Here is a 20380-nt window from a genome sequence, read left to right on the forward strand (position 1 = left end):
GGGCAAGCTGCCCCGGCGCCCTCCGAGAGCCCCCTCAGAGCCATGGCCCGGCCCCGGCTGCGCTCCGGGCAGCTTTGAAGTTTACAAGAGGCACTTGTGTCGAGAAAAGCGAGCGATGAACTGAAGATTAAACATGTATGGGAATTATCCTCACTTCATTAAGTTTCCTGCGGGCTTTGGCAGTAAGTGTTTTACTTGCGTTTGCTGGGTTGGGGGGAGGAACTGATCCCACGGTGGCGGCAAGGGGGGTGTAAAGGGAATTTAAAAACGTGTTTAACCTAGCTGGGATGTGGCTGTAACCGGCAGTGCCCGTGTGCTTGTGATCGAAGCTGTCCCGTGGTTTTATGTGTTGTGAACTTCTGCACAGCCACGCCAGGCTGCCTGAAGTCCTGCAGGCTGCGCTTTGAAGTTTAGCGGATCGTTTGGGAGATGCGTGTTTGTGTCTGTGTGTGGTGGCTTGAATCTCTTCAGTGTAGGAACGGCATCAAACCGAGTAAGCATCTTTCCGATTTCATTTTTATTAACTTGTTGACGGGAGGAAAAAATGACTTTTCAAACCTGAAACACCTCCCGAGAAAACCTTAAGAGGGGCTAATTCCTTGCCTTGCGGGGATGTCTCCTGCCCTTGTGATACAGATTGCTCCACAATCGTGTGGAGCTGTGTCAGATTAGCCAAGGGAGGCTGCGACACCCCTGTGCCCACCGAGAGCGAGCCCCGGCTGCAGGAACCGCGGCTGCTCTCGGGAATTGCACTTTGGGATTACTCTTTATGTTTTATCTAAGGTTATTCCCCTTGCCCTGACACAGGGGGAATGGGTTGAGGAGCTGTAGGTTGGAGTGCTCGGCTGCGAGGGGCTGGGAGCACCCACCTATGCACTGCTGGAAGTACCGATGGAACAAAGTGCATGTGTGTGCAAAGTCTTGGTACCTCTGGAAAGCTCTTTTAAGTTGTTCCCAGCCCTTTAAGGTGGGGAAATGCCTCCAGGATTCGCTCTGGAGGCCCCCAGGCTGTGTGCAGCAGCCTGGTATTTCTCTGCTGGAGAAGCAGTTCCTGCAGACATCACATTGCACATGGGATGTTCCCACTATGTGTGGGGTTTTTTTCCCCTCCCTTTTTCACCAGATGCTCACCTCTGGTAATTCTCCAACTCCAGAAAAGTATTGCATCAAGTTATCTTCGAGTTTCACAAGAGCTTGACTTTCCAAAATACCTTTTTAGGCTGTTTCTGCAGAAAGAGGATGACTCGTTGGGAGAATCTGTTGCTCACTGGTGGTTTTAAGGACCCAGCAAAGACAAGCTGAACTCTCTCCCACTGCTGCAATAAGAACAAAACAATGAAAGTGTTATTTGTGTTTAATTTATTTCTATTGCAAACTTGCAACAAACCAAAAGAAAAGTGACAGTCAAGCTGATCTTCATAGGAACCAGGCAGAGATCCCTGTAGGGACAAGGGTCACAATACTCAGCAGAGCCTTTGGGAGATTTCTAGGAGAGGAAATTGGTAATAGGAGCAGAGGGATTTCTGTTCCACCAGTGAAGGCGAAGGGACTGCTCTCCAACAGTTCAGTATATTGGGAGTTTAACTTCCATTTAAAGTATTTAACTGGGTTTTAACCTGCTTCTAACTTGGTATTAGAAACAGAGGCGTTTTCTTTATGTGAATGCCTGGCAGAGATGCAAAAGCATTGGCCAAGTTTTGTTTAGGATGCTTTTAAACAGTTCCTCTGTCCTGTCTTGTGCTCCCTGGATGGAGTTTACCACTCCTGGCCATGCTCCCCTCAAAGCCAGAGGGCTTCCATGTCCCTGTGGCAGCTTGGTGATGTGGCAGCTCCCTCTCCTTGGGTGAGGGGGATTCTGGCTGGCTGAGAAAGCAGTGCCTGTTTTGGCCAGACAGCTTTAGGGCTGTGTGAGAGGGCAGCCAGGCTTTGGAGGAGGAGGAGAGATGGTGGTGACCATGGGTGGAAGGGATCTTCTGCTGCCTTGGGTCCTCACCACAAAGCCTGTGCAGGCAGCCTGCATCTCCGTCAGGCCCACCATGTGTTCCTGGTGTTTACTGCTCCCCCATCCTTGGAAAAGCCATGAAACTCTCCCTGGAACATCAGGGTGCCAGGGCAGTGTCCACACTAAGCTGTCAGCTTGTAGCATTCATTGCACGGTGTTGCTGGAGGACGAAGTTAAGGTGATGCAGGTTCTGCTGTTCTTCTTGCATTCAGATTTCCTTTAGCTCTGAAATTCTGGGCTTCAATTTCAGCATAATGGCAAAAAAAAAAAAGGACATCTACTTGCTGTCTTTTTCTTTGCTTTCAGGTAGCTGTTACATTTGCTTTACCTTTTTATCTGCATTCAGGGTAGAAATAAGGTGCGTGTTTTTGATGGGGTGTGCAACACTCACTTTGATGTTAAACATCTGAATAGCACCACCAAATTTGTCTGAGAAATACGTCCACAACTTGGTCATAAGCACATGATTTGTGATGAGAAAAGAACAATCAGACTCCAAGGTATCACAGATGAGTTTGTAGAATAGCAGGGGAAATGTTCAGGTGAGTCACCCTTGGACATCTAAAGCTGGAGATGTGCTGGGTTAGGGCTGGGCTACAGGAGCAAAGAAAGGGCTTAAAAATGTGGTTTTTTCTCCAGAAGGATGCATTTCACCCCCAGCCCAGCTCCCAGGGCAAGGAAAGATGCTGTGCTGGCTGTCCTCTCTCTCTGAGCACTCTCTGGCACCGTTGGTTGGGGACAAGAACTAACTTGGCTCCTCCACAAAGTCTCTTTTATTGGTACTCATGTAACTTGGCCTGTGGCCACACCACCTCCGGCTGCAATCTTGTCAGCTCTCCCAAGCAAAACAGGGTTAGGCCAGGTCGTTTAGGGGATAGGGAGAGGAAAACCCACATTGTGCTGGACTGGCTCTGCTGCCTGGCTGGCTGGCACCTTTTTCACATGTGATGGTCCCAGGTTTTGTGACCTGCAGGATGCTTTTTCCCCTGGATGTCATGGCTTGCTGTGTTCATTCCTATAATTGTGGATGTGAGAATGGAAAAGAGCCCTTTGACCCGGCAGAGGTGTGAGGAAGTCCAGTGACTGGGCAACTCTGGTATCTGGGAAAAAAATAAATTAAATTTTGTGAAAATTTTTCTTTTAAAGCAGGCCTTCAGTTGCCTGGGGCAACCACAGTTCCTGCAGTCAGTGGGATCCGTTCTCCTGGGGACCTGTAGCCTCTCCACAAATTCAAAGACAACTGTAGGAATTTGTACATGTTTTTTCCTGGTGGCTGCTGGCCAAGTGGGAAATCTGATCAAACAATCATGGAAAAAACCCTTCAGGCCTCAAATTCAACGACTTTTTCCTGGTTGTTTTTTTTTTTTTTTTGGAGTTGAGGAACTTTATCCAACTCTTGTGTATTACTGTGGTCACCACGGAGATGTGACACCTTGTTAGGGTGAGTAAATTTGGCTTGCAGTTCTGTTTTAATTGCTTGATGTGTAGTTGCTAAAGGAGTCATTCCCTAGTGCAGGCTCAGCAGCAGATGCTATTTTGAGGTCTTGGCCTGATTGGACTGAAATTGGACAGTGGGTCAATAGCTAAGTCCAAGGACATTTGGACACGACACACAGCTTCTTGTGGCCAGGTTTTGGATGGCCCCTGTTTGCAAGGGGGGCACGGGAGCATTACCAGAGAAGAGAGGAAAGCAGCGCTTCCCACCACCTGGAGAGCTGAGGGAAACTTTGTGCTGCCCAGTGTAGGTCCCTGTTGGAGAAACCCCTGCTCCCATGTGTGTCGCTACAGCTCCTGAGGGTTTTCCTCCTTGTTTTTAGTGCTCAGGGAAGGCTGCATTATTAATTGACATGGAGATGAGCAGGAAGATGGAAACACAGAGGTCACTGGACCTTAAAAGCAAGGCAAACCCACTAACCTTTCTGTGGGATATTAGCATGGCAGTTTGTACTGTCTGTGGGAATCTGCTTGGATGGTTAAAAATATCCCCAGAAAGGGAAGAGTTTTTTGGTTCATCTTCTGTATATTAAACAAAAACAACTGCAGTCACAGCAGCAGAACTTTGCTGGATTCCAGTTATGGTGGGTATCCTGCTACCATGACTGCAGCCACTTTCAGGAGTGTTTCTCTCAGATATTTCCCTTTCAAGGTCCTCACCAAGGACGAGCTGTTTGCCAGGCTACACCTCCCACACACACTCGTGCTCCTCTCCTGTAATCAGCCCTTCTCTGCCTGTCTCTTCCCACTTCTTGGTGCTTTCTGATCTGCAGAGGATGAGGTATCTGCAAAGCCATGTGTCAGGCAGGGCAGCTCACACCTTTAAATGTTTGTGAACCTTTTCTCTGAAGCCTTGGGAGCATAAGTGTTTTTCATTGTTTGATGAGTTCCAGCTTTTGATTCTCTCTGATATTAAAAAGGAAACTGTGAATGTTGAGAGTATCATCATCTCTAGGCTTGCCAGGGCTCTTCAAGGATTCTTTTAGGCCTTAGAGGAGGTCAGACCTCAGTGCTGAACATGAGTATTTCTCTCAAGGCTTTGCTGGGTGTTAGAGCTGAAGGGGCATTGACCAAAACAAACCTGCAGCCTGTGGTGGTTAAACAGACAGTGTGTGCAGTGCTTGGATGTTTCTGGGCTCTGCATTTTGATTCTTCTTTCGGCTCAGGTGTAACCACTGAAGCTAATGTTTGCTGCCATTATTTGTGTGAAAATCAAGACAGTTTTCTTGGTTGCAGCCTGATTCCTTCTCTTCCTACTTCCTTCACCGAGATATTTGGGGTCACTTGTGTGCTCTTGCAAAAGAGAAGTCTTTGTTTCCACACCTTCCTCATCTTCACCTCTGAAGTGCTCGGAGCACAGAGGTGCATCCAAAGTGCCTTTTTCAAGCTCACCTTGGTTCAGTTTCACTGTGCTAGCCCAGACCTGGCTGGTTTGGGTTGGTGTGGTGGACCTGGAGCTTTTGTGCTCTGCAGATGCATCTGTTGGACACCTACACATCTGCTGTGATGTAGATGGTGTTCTTCTGCTCCTGATTTATGAGGCCATTCATGCAAGTTTCCTTTCCTGGATTAGGATGTTGTTAAACTTGAAGATGAAGCACAGTTGGAGTGGAGTATCAAAGCTTTGTGTGCTTGCTCAGCTTCAGTAGCTGGTGGGTGAGGGTAATGTTGTTGCTTGTGTCCTCAAGGGTTGTAATTTCAAAATGCAGAGAATTGAGTGTTTCTTGGGTCCTTTCTTCATTATTTTTCCTAATATCAGCAGAGATGCCTAAGCTGGCATTGGATATGATCCTTATTCTGAAGCAATAGTATGGACACTGTATTTCTGTGTGTGTACTTCTTCTGCTCCCTGCCACAAACAATGCTGTAATTTGCAGAGCCACTTTGAAACAGTGAAGCACCCAGAAGCAAGTTCTTCCTTCTTAAGCTTTGCTCCCTTCAAAGAGAAGGCTGGAGTGTGTGCTTCTGTTTAAGGCAGCTTGTGGAGAGTTGATGGAGGCACTGGCTTCTCTGGGCAGTGCATGTTTGCAGCAGAGATACTGGAAAATCCACACAATCCACCTGTCCTCCCTTCCCCTGCACCTCCAGAGAGAAGTAAACAGAAAATCGAGCTGCCCTGGACTTGGACAGGAAACTCCCTGTGTTGTATTAGTGGGGTGCCCTGTGGCAGGAAGGAATGATGAATCTGACTCTGTGTTCTCAGAAGGCTAATTTATTATTTTATGATACTATATTATATAAAAGAATACTATACTAAACTATACTAAAGACTACAGAAAGGATACTTACAGAAGGCTAAAAAGATAATAATGAAAACTGACTCATTCCAGAGCCTTGACACAGCTTGACTGTAATTGGCCAATGAGTCGAAATAATTCACATGAAACCAATGAAACAATCTCTAAACACATTCCACATCTGAGCACAACACAGGAGAAGTAAATGAGATAAGAATTTGTTTTCCTTTTTCTCTGAGGTTTTCTCAGCTTCCCAGGAGAAAATCCTGGGCAAAGGGATTTTTCAGAAAATACGACGGTGACATATCTGTCCAGGCATTAATGTGGAGAAGAGAACAGGGAAGAAGGACAAACAGCCCCACTTGTGGATCAGAAATAAGCCAATGGTGAATGCAGGGTGGGTGGTGAAAAGCAGCAGCGAGCCCTGATGCTCAGTGCAGGTCCCAGCTGGCCTTCCCCAGCTGTGTGGGGACATGGCCAGCGTGGTCGGTGCCCTGTGCTCGGGGCATCCCCGTCCCTGCTGTCACCTTGCATTACCTGATGGACACTGCAGGCCTGGGTAAATGTCACCTGTGCCCCGTGCAGCGGGGGTGGCTGGCTGGGGCTGGCTGCAGGACTGACTCCTGTCTCCCCAGCCCACCCTGCTCCATCCCACAGCTGCTTCCCTGCTGCACAGCAGCTCCTCCCCAGCTCTAGGAGCAACAGGGGTAGGACGGTCAGGACGGATGGAGACCAGAGATCTCTGAAGCCAGGGCTTGGAACTCGTGGGTTATTGCACAGGTGGGTGCAGGGCTCTATGGGACTGCCAGCCACAGCTCAGAGCAGGTCTGAGAGTGGTAAAGAGAGAGAAGGCAAGAGCGTGGTAAAAAGGATGAGAGAGAGCAAGAGTAAAAGAGAGAGGAGGAAAGAGTAAAAGAGAGTGAAGTTCCCGTTACAATACCAGAAATCTTCTGTGCTGAATATTCTGATTCTCACTAACCAATCTAATAAAAGATACAAATCCTATAGCATTTACATACAGCCTATAAGAATCATTACATTACCATACTGTGTTACACTTTAAACCCTAAAAACTCCTCTTTGGGCCCCTTCTGCCAAGCTGTAGGGTCTGCTCTGACCCTTGGACCTGTCTGCAAGCAGAGGGTATTGTTTCATCAAAAAGGGATTTCAGCTGGCCATACCATTGTTTTCCAGTTGTTCAGTAACTGAGGGATCTCAAAGCTTGTTTTCATTTCAATCTCGCTTATAGTTTCTATAGTCTCAAAATCTTTTGCCAGGCAATCATATTTGTAAGGCTTTCCAGTTTCATCTTCCCCAGTTCCTAGCCATGTTCCACTGGCATTTGTCTGTCTCCCAAATGATGAGAGAAAATACCTGCAGTAAAGCCATTCCAACCCGGTGAACCTAAAACCTTTCTGGGTTCTGCTGGGAGATGTGGGACACAGACCATCAGTATATTCTTGCAAGTCATTTAATTTAATTATTTTCTTTCAAAACTTGGCTCTTTGCACAGTCCAAACCTCCCTGGCTTCTTTGAACTGAAACAAGTTTGAGTGTATTCAGCTGAGCGAATAATTAACCCCAGGGTCAAGGATGCTTTGGCTTGGCTCTTCCTGCACACCTTTCAGCCATGAAAATTGCTCCTCTCACAAGCTGATAGTCTGCTAACACTCATTTCTTATATCCCTCTCTGAGCACTCTAGCCTGAAAATGAGAAGCTGAGAGGAGGATTTTCCCCAGGTGCAGGAGAATGCATTTCTGCTCCTGTGGTGGATGAGTTAGCAGACTTATCCCAGAAAGGGACTGGAAGTCAAAGTTTTTTGTTGTTTGTGGGCTGTTTGTCTTCGCTGTTGTGCTTTTCTAAATGGGGACTTTCTTTGAATTTGTAACAGATAAAGTTGTTGTTTGGTAGATGGAAATTTAACACTGCTGGATTTGACCAAGGGGTTTGTCAGAGCCTTGGCAGGACAGTGTAGCCAGGCACTGTAGAAACAAGCATGTTAACTCTGGTTTGTCATCAGGCCCTGGCAGAGCCTGGCTTTACACCTCTGTGCTCTCCAGTAGGTATTTTCATTTGTTCCTCTATCTCCACCAGCAAACACTCCTTTGTGCATTCACACTTCCTCTTTGGTATCTCATTGCTGGGATAACAGAGGTGTAACAGGGTGAAACCCTCCAAGTTTCCTGGCTTTGAGCTTTGATCCCATCCTGGGGTCTAGGGGATCCCCCTGGGCACAGCCCTGAAACATTTGCCCCTTGTCTCTGTGGGGCTTGCACTGACCAGCAGCCTCCTGGTGGGAAAGCCTTGCTCTGGGTCCTTGTGCAACTTGGAGCCTCTCTAATGGAGAAACTCAGCAGTGACAGCACTCCTGAAAGGTCTGGCATAAAAGCAAACAGTTAACTCTCCTGGGTGTCTTTCCTTATTGGTTTAAATCTTCTGCATGATACTTTCAAAATATGCCCTTTTCTGTGTTAATGGAAAAGGATGAAGAATCATTCTTCTGCTCAGCTCTCCTGATGTGATAGATCTCTGCCCACTATCCCCTGCAATGACTTATTTTCCAAGCTGAGGAATCCTCAAAGGCAATGTTGTTTACCTACTTATTTAAACAGGCGTAAAAGCAAATTCTTTCTAGGTCTGTGCTGCAGATGCTGGGGAGGACTGCGTGTTGTGGTACCACAGGTGATGAAAAATGCATTTGCTTTTCTCTGAAGCTGATAATGGCTTGAGTCAAGATGGTCCTTTTAAGCCCCAAGAAACATCTGAGATGCCTGTGTGAGCTGAGTGCTTGCTTAGATAAGGGAGGGTCCAGACAAACAGCACAGCCCCTGCCCAGTGCTGAAGGCACTCTGTCCCTGGGATGAAGGACTGGAGCACTTGGGATCCATTCCAAGGCAGGGATTTTGCTGTCTGCTAGCAGAAAGCAGGCTGTGTGTCTCCCTGATGGTGGCAGGGGGATGTGGGGTGACTCTGTGGCAGCAGGCAGAGCCCTGCTCCTGCCTCCAGAGCGCCTCGCTGCCTCTGAGGCTTCTGCTATTGTCATTGAGCCGGCTTCCTCCTGCTGCACATCGCTTTCCCACCGGGAGAATTGATCCAAAAAGCCAAAGCAAGAATTGACAAAGACCTTTTCTCCCCCTCCCTCAGCAGAATTAAGTCTGAAGCAGGTTGATAACGGCGGATGGAGTCCTCCTTGACTCTGACAAATGTCTTTAATGTTATTCAGCAAGCTGACCTTTTCCCGTCTTTATTGTGCATCTTCCCTTTGAATCAGATTTGATTGTTACTTCAGGTAGAATAACAAACACTGTCACGTAAATAACTTTGCAGTAATGTTAAAAGGAGGGAAAAAACCACAAACAAACAAAACACCCAAGCGCTGCCTTACTTGCAAATGCAACGGGAGAATGTATCCTCAGTGCCAGCCATGAAAAAGCAGCTGTGTGACCTTCCCACACAACATCTTTGCCTTGCTACTCCAGGGAATCATCTCCTGTGTTGAAAACCAACAGAGAAATAATGGTTCACAGAAATGTTAATGACAGCTAATGCTAACTAGGGCTGGTAAATTCTAAGGGAGGGAGAAAAGGTCATGGAAATCCTTAAAATGCACCTAGATGCATGACCCATTGGGACTAGTGGGCATTTGATGCCTGAATATTTGAGACTGGTCTTGCAGAAGACAGCATTTAGGCCTTGGCTGAGCTGTTCAGCCTCAGTCTGCCCTGAAGTGGCAGTGATCAGGGTTATATTGTTTTTTACACCACCTCTTCCTCAGCAGGGTTCATGGGCAGACTGATCTCGTGTGGCTCAGCTTGGTGATGTGCACTGCAGCTCTTCAGCGTGGAGGGAGGGAACCCTCTGTCCTTGTAGCTGTGAGGGTGCCCTGGCACATATGTGTGGCCAGAGTCTCTGCTCTGATTTGTACAGATGAGGAAAGATAAAGGACAAATTGTTTTGGGGCTGCCTTGTCCTGAAACTTGCATTGCAAGCGTGTCATGAAGCATTCCTGGGTTGTTCCAGCTGCTGTGGAAGATGCTGGCACCCGGCTTTGGGAGTGAACATGGGAATAGGCACAGTGGAGACACAGTGGGTGGGGAGGGGGAAAACTGAGCCACGGGAGCACAAGGCCAGAGCCACCTCAAGGAGCAGAAGTGCTTCATCATAAGACTTGTGGGACATTCAGAGTTTCCAGGCTGGCTGGTGAGGATTTCAGGGTTTCAGAAGTGTGCTGTCCCTAGAGCTGGCTTGGACAAAAGAAATGGGACTTCAGGAAAGAGTTCAGAGCAAACTGAAAATCAGCCTGAGGCAGGCAGGCAGTGGTGCCTTCCTCCAAGTCTGCCGAGGCACCAAAGTGGAAGAGGAATATTTTGTTATTAAGCGTTATCTCCACAATAAATTTTGTTACTGTATATTGCGGATTCCTTCGTTTGTTTCTTCTGCCAAGGCTGGGATTAAATGTGTGAGACGGTATTTCTTGTTTGGACTTGGATGTTTATTGGTTCTTATTTATATTACAGTCTCACAAACTGGGAGTTTTACAGCGTTTCACTCTAACAAGCTAAAAATGGAGTTGTATTTCTTTCTCTACAAGGCCTTTTAAGGATAAACTGTCTAATTAAGAAATGACAATTATTTTTACTTTTAACTCAATGACTAATTACCCGTGACTTGCAATGTGGACTTTTTAATTTAATATATATACTATATTATTATTACTACTACTATTATTATTATTAATAATAATGAAATATTATATCTATTATATAATATATAATAGATATTATTTTATACCTATAATACAATACTGCTCAAACTCATGAACAAGAAGGTGAAGGAGAAGGACTAGCTTTTGCTCTAAAAGTTCTATCTTGTTTTATATATCCTATATAAAAAAATATAAATTATATATATATACATTCTATATTCTAAAACTTTAAACTCTCAGTTTTCTACTATGTGATATTACACACTTCTATTCAAACTACACACTCATAATCTTAGTTTTATCATTTAATTTTGGAAGTCTTCTCTATGGTCTCAGGTTAAATGTAGTGTTTTCTTGGGGGGTCAGCACAGAAAGTCTAAAATTCTCAGTAACCAGCATTCCAACAGTAGATAACTCACTTTCTTGTACTATAACCAACATTTTGTTCTTTTCTCTTTACAGCATGGTTTGCTGCTTGGTTTTGAGGCTGGGCTGGCATTTTAAGCTGACACAACCTGTGGTATTTTCAGGGTCTCCCGTGGCAGGAAGGAAATGATGAATCTGACTCCATGTTCTTAGAAGGCTAATTTATTATTTTATGGTATTATATTAAAGAATGCTATACTAAACTATCCTAAAGAATAGAGAAAGGATACTTACAGAAGGCTAGAAGATAATGGAAAACTTGTGACCTCTTCCAGAGTCCTGACACAGCTGGACGTGATTGGTCATTAAGTCAAAACAATTCACATGAAACCAATGTTGTGGGATAAACAATCTCCAACCACATTCCAAAGCAGCAAAACACAGGAGAAGCAAATCAGATAATTATTGTTTTCCTTTTTCTCTGAGGTTCCTCAGCTTCCCAGGAGAAGAAATCCCAGCGAAGGGATTTTTCCAGAAAAATACGACAGTGACAACAACTGCGGCTGGGCAGCTGGTGGCTGTTTCACTCCATCTCTCCGTTTCTCCCTGCAGATTCCCCAGTGCACGCCAGCTCCACGTCGGTGAGCCTGTCCTCGGGGCTCTCCACGGGGAGCCCGGTGGTGGAGGGGCCCCCCGGCTTCCTGGAGCCCCCCGGGAGCGCGGCGCGGGCGCTGCCGGCGCCCATGAGCGCCCTGGGCTCGCCCTACAGGGTCATCGCCTCCTCGCTGGGCTCGCACCCCGTCGCTCTGTCCTCCGCCCCCGGCATGAATTTCGTGGCCCACGCCAGCCCGCAGGTGGGGATGCGATGATTTCTTTGCTATAATTGGTGTTTAGGATGGGTGAAGTCCCAAAAGTTGAGGGACAGGGTTGGCTGGTGAGGGGTGCAGCCACTCGGGGAGCTCAGCTGGAAAGAATATTTTCTAGCATGTGAATCTGCATTAATCTGCCTTGCACAGACACACAGAGCACACCAGTTTTAAAGTACCCTACAGGATTCTCGGGTTTCTGTGGTTTAAATGGCTCCTGAGATATTAGAAAGTCTCTTTCTTCCCAGCCCCGCGACTGAAGAAGTAGAGATTAGGTCAATTCTGCTTTTCAAGATTGTTTATTTTCTCTTATCTGTTACATTCTTTCTCTGACCTGCTGAGATCTGTCCAGCAGGTCGGGTTGTGGCACACTGACTGCCCTTGGGGTGGTGTTAAATTTTTATACTAAGAACTACGTGTACTTTATTTACAATAATTTTCCAATACCTATCACCTATGTTAGACACTCCATCTCTACTCTAAACCAATCCAAAAGTGTCACCATTACAGCAGAAGATGGAGGAAAAGAAGAAGGAGAACAGGACACACACAGATTCCTCCATCTTGCCTCTTGAACCCTCATTCTAAATCCCCAAAATTCTACTTTTTCACCCTGTGACAAATTAACCATCATTCTACTCGAACTCTTGTGGCTTGTAAATCCTCACACAAAGTTGGTAATTGTTTCCATGGGCTAAAATCAAAGGCACAGGTGTTTGTGACTCTGTGCCAAGGTCTCTGAGCCCTTTGCCAGGGTTTCGAATCACCCAGGGCAGCCAGAGGAATGTCCCAGGTTCCAACACAGGATGAGGGAAGAGAGCTGATTTCCAGCTTTATTCTCGCTGTGGGTGCAGTCCAGCTCCCCTCTGCTGCAGTGTATAATTACTGTACGTGGAGACAGGACAGCCAAGGGCTGCAGCATGTGAAACATTGCCCTTCCTCCTGCAAAAGCATATCTGCTTCGTTTGGTTATCTGGAAAGGAAACAGGCTTTCTAGGGAGAGACAAATGTTAATGCTAAATGCCAGCCACCTACTGTGTTGCATATCAACTTGGCCTGAAGGAAAATGAAGCACTCCCATCCTTGCTGCCTGTGCTCACGTGAATGCTGAGGTTTCCCTTCCAGACAGGTGTTAGGGCTGGTGCCTCCCCAGAGCCATGGGAGGGCTGGGAGCCTCCCAGGGTGGCTCTGTGGGAGGGAGACCTGCTGCTCCAAAAGCCTGGCACCGCCTCCTGCATTTCTGGTGGCGCTGTGGCATCTGGACAGAGAGCTGAAATGTTCTGGGTGTCCAGATCTAAGTGAAAATTCTGCCTCTTAGGAGCAAGATCTTGTGTTTTGTTAGTGGGACCTGAAGGTGGGAAGTGCTCAGAAGCCTCTTGGCTCCTGCTGCGGAAAAAGCAAGGAGATGGTCCCCAAGCCCTTTCTACCCCATACCATGCTGCTGCTCCTTGGAATGCCTGAACCTCTTCATAGTGCCTGGAAGGCTGGGAGAGGATGGCATGAGCTGAAGAGCTCTGAAAGGGGATGAGGTTTGGCTTACCTTTCCCCAGCATCCTCAACTCCTGTGTGGGCCCCAGCTGTCAGCAGTGGGAATGCTGGAGGATCCCTCTTCCCCTTGCAGCACCCAACTGTTCCCCATGGATCTGATGGTATTTGTGCCCCTGACATCAAGGACAGGATGGTTGGACAGGAAATTGTGGCAGCACTGGCTAGTTGGAAGCGTTTCCTTTGGGACTGGGGATGCTCTGGGAAGTGGTTTCCCCAGCCTGGGCATTGTGCCAAGTTCCCATATCTGAGGAGAAGGTTCCATTTGTGTTGCCTCTAATGCAAGGAGACAGCTGGGCCCTGGGGATTCAGCAGGGAGGCAGCTAATGGATTTGGGTTCAAGCAGTTGTCCCAGATATCATCCATGATTGCACTTCACCTGCAAAAGTCAAACTCTAAGGACACTGATGGCTAAAACTGCCCTGTGTGTCCCCCTCCCCTGTACCCTCTCTCCCTTTTGTTCTTTCAAAGTGCAGGCAGGGAGGAAGAAAAGGTGGTACCCGAGTTCTGAGTAACATTTTAAACCATAAAAAGTTCCTCCTGGCTCAGCATTTTGCCAAGATGATGGACACTTGTGGGGAGGAAGGGGTTTATTTCTCCTTTCCTTGGCCTGGATTTTGAAGCATAAGGATTTAGAGTTGCCAGTGCCTGGTTTGAGTCTCTGGTGGGGAGATCAAATCTCTGCTGCTCTGGGCAATTTTTCCCAATACACTTATATGTCCCAGTGGAGCAAAACAACTTGGCTCCTGATTTTTGCTGCATTAATTTTATTTTTCATGTTATTAAAACCTTTGAAGCTTGAAAATGAGGGGATAGAGGTGAGGGAAGATGAGATGAGAACAGGCTTCACCTTTTTATTCTTCTAATTACAGGTCCAGAAATTCAAATGGGATGAACCCTTGTTCTTTACCAAAATTTACTGTGGAAATTACCACGTTTTTTTGTGGGAAATGTGCAGTTTCTTGGAGCAAATGGAGAACTTTCAGCAACACACATGGAATCTACTGTTTTAAATGTTACAGAGATTGCAATGAAGGCTTGAGCTGGGTCTTCATCCAAACCCTCGTTTTCTATCCCTGCTTCTGCCTTCTTTGAGCTGATAAATTGGCACGACTGTTCCAAACAAACCCTGGGATGGAACAACCATCCCCAGCCCTCAACCCACAGTAATGGGGAAGGTGATTTGGTGGTGGATGGTGGGCTTGGAGAGAGATTGTTCTGCCCAGACAGCTTTTGACAAGACGTGCTCAATGGCCCTTAACCCTCCCTGCCCTGCCTGACATGGCTCCAAAGCAAACAGCAATAAAAGGAAGCCCTGGGCAACGTCAGGCTTTGGTCTCTAATCAATGTGGGTTTGTAACCTTTAACTTCAGCAGCCAGGAGCAGCTCCTGGGGATCTCAGCTGGGGGCTCTGCATCGTTTGCCTGCATCTCACAGCTGCTGATTTTTAGATGCTCAGCCTGATCCCTTTTTTTTTGTGTGTTTTTATTTTTTTTTAATAATCTGGTAACACCAAATCTGCCACCTGTGATAGTGTTTGGGAACCTAAGTCCCAGAGAGTCACCAAATGGCCATGTTTTCATGTGCATATGCAGATACTGTGAGTCAGGGTAGGTAACCCACTAATTTTTATTTATTTTTTTCTTTTTTTTTAAACACCATTACAGCTTCCCTAACCATGCAGCAGTGCAGGCTTGATTGTAACAAATCACCTGTCTGCAAAGCTCTGCTTTACTAAGCTGTTAGTGCTTGTGGCTGCCAGCAGCCAGCAATCAGCATCCTCTGATGCAGCAGCCAGGATCCCACCAGCCTCATGGCTAGGAGGCTGTAACTGAGCAGCTGAGGTTAGTGCCTGCCCTTTTCCAGCTCTGCTTACTCCTGGCTTTGGTTACAACATCAGGCAGTGTCTGCTTTAGTGCCTGCTTAAACTCCTCCTGTTGGATTCAGCAGAGGATGTCTGTCTGCCCAGGGCAGCCCCATGGGTATAAGCTTGTGGGACAAGCCTGGCAGGAGCAGCAAGGGAAGGGTCACCCCATTTGGGGATGGTTTCACTGAGATGTGAGTCTCTCCCCTCTAACCTGTCTTGTGGTTTCTGCAGCTCAATGTCCTGAACAATGTCAGCAGCTCAGAGGATGTCAAGCCCTTGCCGGGTCTCCCGGGGATGGGGAACATGAATTATCCATCCACGAGTCCAGGATCCCTAGCCAAACACATCTGTGCCATCTGTGGGGACAGGTCCTCAGGTAGGAGGGTTTCTCTCTTGGGGAAGGCTTTGTGCAGTGAGAACTCTCCTGGTGCTCTTGTGCAGCACTGAGCAGTGTGGAGGCTGCTGGGGCCACACTGGCATGGCAAGCTCATGGCTGGGTCTGGCTGGCTGTAGTGCAGATTAGTGCCCAAAAGTGAGCAAACCTGAACACTGTGCTCTTCTCCCTCGTGTGTGTAACCTCATTTTACCTTCTGTCCCTGTTTACCAAAGGTAAATCTACCAAAATCTCTGTGTTCCTATCTCCCTGTGCTTTGTGTCAGCTGGGCTCTGGCTGTGTCTGGGTTTTCTCTCATACCCCAGTGAGCCTTGCAAACCTTCTCCATATCAGTGCCCCCCATTTGCTGTCTGTGGCTGTTGTGCAGCTCAGATGCTCCACATCACTCCACTGGCATGCAGCCCCTCCTGATCCCAGGAAAACAGTGGTCCTGTGGTTTGACTGCTGCTGCTAAGACTCACTGAAGCCAGTTCAGGCCTGCCAAGGTGATACCTTGCAGTTTTTCACCTTTGGATTTGCTTTGAGCTCCTCCACGCTGGAAGGAAAGGCAAAAACCTGCCTGTCCAGCAATTCCCTTGCCTCCCCAGGGAAGCACTATGGGGTGTACAGCTGTGAGGGCTGCAAAGGCTTCTTCAAGAGGACCATCAGGAAGGATCTGATCTACACCTGCCGGGATAACAAGGACTGCCTGATCGACAAGCGCCAGCGCAACCGCTGCCAGTACTGCCGCTACCAGAAGTGCCTCGCCATGGGGATGAAGAGGGAAGGTAGGGCTGCTGGGAACAATGGGATTGGAGACATTTTCCTCCATTCATTAGGATAAATCAGGCTCTTGGTGGCCCTCCCAAGGCTGGTGTGTTCCAGAAGCCCACACTGAGGGCATCAGGGGGTTTTGGACCTCGTTACGTAAAGGAAATGAGAATCGTGGTTTGGGTTGGAAAAGAGTTTTAAGATCAGGTGGAACCATTGGCCCAGCAATGCAGATTCCACCACTAAACCCTGTCCCTAAGTGCCACATCTATCTGTCCTTTAAATACCTCTGGGATGGTGACTCAGCCAGCTCCCTGAGCAGCCTGTTCCCATGTTGGACAGGGTGCAAAAAATTCTTCCTTCTGTGAAGACTTTTTTCCTAATAAGGGCTAATAAGGGAAGAGACTGATGGGGAAGCTGTTACAGTGTATTTTTCTTCTCACCTAATCACACACACTGGTGATTATTGAAGCTTTTAACTGATTCTGACCCAACCTTGCCTCTAGTTAGTGACTCTTAATAGCTTGGACCCCTTGGAGACCTGTAAACTTCTGCTGGGAACAGCACCCAGCAGTGAGGGGACTTACCACCTCCTTTGTGAAGAGCAGCTTCCTTTTTTTGTTTCTGATTTGCTGACTTCATTTGTCACCACCTAATTCTTGTACTGGAGGATAAGGGTGAATGATTTATTTCTATCTCTCATTTTATAGTTCTCTGTCATTTCCCCTCTGTCATTTCCACTCACCTACTGAGCTGGATTGTCTCCCAAATTATCCTAACAGATGCCAGGTCGGGAAGTGACAACCAAGACAGCATTAAAGCTCCTTTTTTCTAAGATGAAGTAGCAGAGTTGCCCAAGGAAGCAGCTGTAACACTGGGCATGAGCTGATCCTAGTCCTGAAGCATCACCAAAGCTGTGCTGCCTCAAGCTCACAGGGCAGCAGGGGACTGCACAATGCCAGGCTGGAATCAAAAACTTCATCCCAGGCATAGCTCCCTCTTCCAGCCAGGTGCAAAGTGGTTCAGAGGACCAGGGTGTTAGCACAACTTCCTTTTGCAGAGAGTGAAAATTTAAACCCCAGGATCCTGGTGGATCCTGTGGGAGTTTGGCTGCAGCAATCACAGGGGCTTTTTGGGAGCTGCAGAAACAGCAGCTTGAGTTCAGGGGCTGAATGATGGGACTGGTATTTCCTTGCCATGTTCTTTCTTCCAGTAAGATTTTGGTGACTTCAGAAATACCTGCATGGGTTTTTCCTGTCCATTACTCTGAAGAGCACAAATATTCCCCCCAGCAGGCTGGCATATACTTGTGTCCTGTGTTGCCCTCCCTCACAAGCACCAGGCTGGATGCCCACCTTGATCCATCTCCTTGGGTGCTGCCATTTCACCCCAGCAGTGAACTAAACAAATATAATGCCTGCTGGTCACTTCTTAAGCAGGATTGTTGTATTTCCCTTTGGGATTTCTTAAAAAAAAAAGTGTACCCAGGACTTTGTTGCACACAGGATACACAGGTCCTACACTGACCTGTCTTACACAGAGCAGCCCTGGGAGTTAAAAACTGAGCTTTGGAGAGAATGTCATGATTCTGTGCCTTCTTTAGAAAACATACAGAGAGAGGAGAAGGGAGTGAAGGTGTCGGGGTACTGATGTAGAAGGAACTTTCTAGTGGGGAGGATCCGGAAGAGAGGTGGTGGAGGGAGAGGTGATGCCAGGGCTGGGCCAGACAGGGTAGGATTTTGCTCAGGAATGAGACAAGCAGCAGGTGTGAATCCAGCTGGGGCTTTGGGACTGTCTAGCTCTGCTCCTGGATGCTCTGGCTGCTGTGGGATTGTTGAAAGCATACTGGGGCTGTTGGAAGCACGCTGAGAGCACAAAAAGCCTGTCTGTGAGTGCTGCCTCCTCCAGCAACCAGTGACAGCCGAGTCCAGGCTGCCACCTGGAGGCATCAGCTCCTCTTCCCTCTGTTCTGGAGCTTCATACTTTGGAAATCACAATCTTTGGTCAAATTTGGAGGCTACTGGTCTGCAGAAACCTCAGAGTTTTTGATGTGGGAGCAGCCATTTTAATGGGTGCACATCTGAAATAACCATTTATTGTCAAATGCAGGTTCACTGACGAGGGGAGAGAATGATGCATCTGACTCCATGTTCTCAGAAGGCTAATTTATTACTTTATTATCCTATATTATATTAAAGAATACCATACTATACTCTACTAAAGAATACAGAAAGGATACTTACTGAATGCTAAAAAGATAATAATGAAAACTTGGGACTCTTTGTGACACAGCTTGGCCCTGATTGGCCAGAGAGCCAAACAACTCACAGTAGAACCCAATGAAACAATCACCTGTGGGTAAACGATCCCCAGACACATTCCATATGTGAGCACAACACAGGAGAAACAAATAAGAATTGCTTTCCTTTTCTCTGAGGCCTCTCTTGCTGCCTTTCAGCTTCCCAGGAGAAAAACCCTGGGTGAAGGAATTTTTTTCAGAGAATGTGAACGCCACACCCATTTATTTTCTGTCCCCTGCTTGAGGGGGTTTCCATCCCACCTGTGGGGACCCCCTGTGAGCAGGTGAGCGTTGCTGTGGCTATAGAGAGCTGTGTTTGTGTCCCACAGCTGTGCAGGAGGAGAGGCAGAGGAGCAGGGAGCGCAGTGAGACCGAGGCTGAGTCCACGAGCAGTGGCAGTGAGGACATGCCTGTGGAGAGGATCCTGGAAGCTGAGCTGGCAGTGGAGCCCAAAACAGAGGCCTACAGTGACATGGGCACAGAGAGCTCGGTAAGAGCCCCTGGCAGCACCTGCAGCCAGAGATTGGAGCTGGGATTTGAGCAGACAAGCACCAAGCATTGTACAAGAGGGTTTTTCTCCACAACACCTGAAAATCACCAGCAGGTTCTCTTTTGGAGATACTCTGACTGACACCTATATGTTATTTTCCAAGCATTTTTTCCCCAGTCTCTTTATAGTTTCAATGAGGAATCTCCTCACTGAAATAGATGCTGGAGAGCCTGAGCCCTGTGCTGGCTTTCACATATGCATAGCCCTGAACACTTCTTGTCTGCCCCTGGCTGGGGTGGAGCTGAACACAGCAGGTTTACTGCTGTGGTTTTACTGGTTTGGATGGAACTGGTGCTCATGCCTGTTCAGGAGCTGCTCCCTGGCTTTTGGGTATGCCCTGGGGAGCAGCACTGGAGCCAGCCACAAGGGACTTGCTTTGCAAAAGGCAACAAGCAAACAGAAAGTCTAGCAACCAGCTTGATGCCTTAGGGTTTTAGCTTTTATATTTTTCAGATCTTGTACTGCTTTAGTTTATAACTCTAAAATTCTATATAGAGTTAGCTGCTGTCTTCACATTTTGGTCAGACAAAACAATCCCTCTGGGCCTGAAACTCAAGGACACCCTACAGCCTCAGGGCCCAAAAAGTATAAACAAAAATGAATTGGGGGGAGCAAACTGGGGGAATATGACTTCATTACCTGAAGCTGTAATTGGAGGATTAACCCCTGATATGGAAATGGACCAAACTTATAATTGTCTGAAAAACTTAGCATTGTCCATCTTGGGTGTAGCCCCTCTTTTGACTGCCCAAGGTGTGCCTATTGAAGACCTTCAATAAATACCTGTTTTTATCCTCTTAATCTGGTCTAGCCTCTGTTCTAGGTGGCCACTCTGAGGCATCAAGCTGACTTGGCTGGCTGGCGATATTTTTCAGATCTTGTACTGCTTTAGTTTATAACTCTAAAATTCTATATAGAGTTAGCTGCTGTCTTCACATTTTGGTCAGACAAAACAATCCCTCTGGGCCTGAAACTCAAGGACACCCTACAGCCTCAGGGCCCAAAAAGTATAAACAAAAATGAATTGGGGGGAGCAAACTGGGGGAATATGACTTCATTACCTGAAGCTGTAATTGGAGGATTAACCCCTGATATGGAAATGGACCAAACTTATAATTGTCTGAAAAACTTAGCATTGTCCATCTTGGGTGTAGCCCCTCTTTTGACTGCCCAAGGTGTGCCTATTGAAGACCTTCAATAAATACCTGTTTTTATCCTCTTAATCTGGTCTAGCCTCTGTTCTAGGTGGCCACTCTGAGGCATCAAGCTGACTTGGCTGGCTGCAGAGGGGGCAGTGGTAACAA

At 47.2% G+C, this 20380-nt stretch overlaps 1 protein-coding gene across 1 annotated transcript in view; it reads left to right on the forward strand.

Annotated features, from left to right (window-relative positions):
* Positions 1–10: 10 nt before the first annotated feature.
* The window catches only part of RXRG (retinoid X receptor gamma), a 23639-nt gene continuing 3269 nt past the window's right edge, over positions 11–20380 (forward strand). The window contains exons 1-5 of the mRNA XM_005426691.2: positions 11–182; positions 11418–11659; positions 15315–15459; positions 16065–16244; positions 18856–19016. Coding sequence (XP_005426748.1) covers positions 134–182; positions 11418–11659; positions 15315–15459; positions 16065–16244; positions 18856–19016 — 777 coding nt within the window. The 5' untranslated portion in view covers positions 11–133. The remainder of the gene's footprint in view (positions 183–11417; positions 11660–15314; positions 15460–16064; positions 16245–18855; positions 19017–20380) is intronic.

Source organism: Geospiza fortis, unplaced genomic scaffold (assembly GCF_000277835.1).
Source record: "Geospiza fortis unplaced genomic scaffold, GeoFor_1.0 scaffold5, whole genome shotgun sequence".
In the NCBI taxonomy this organism is placed as follows: Eukaryota; Metazoa; Chordata; class Aves; order Passeriformes; family Thraupidae; genus Geospiza; species Geospiza fortis.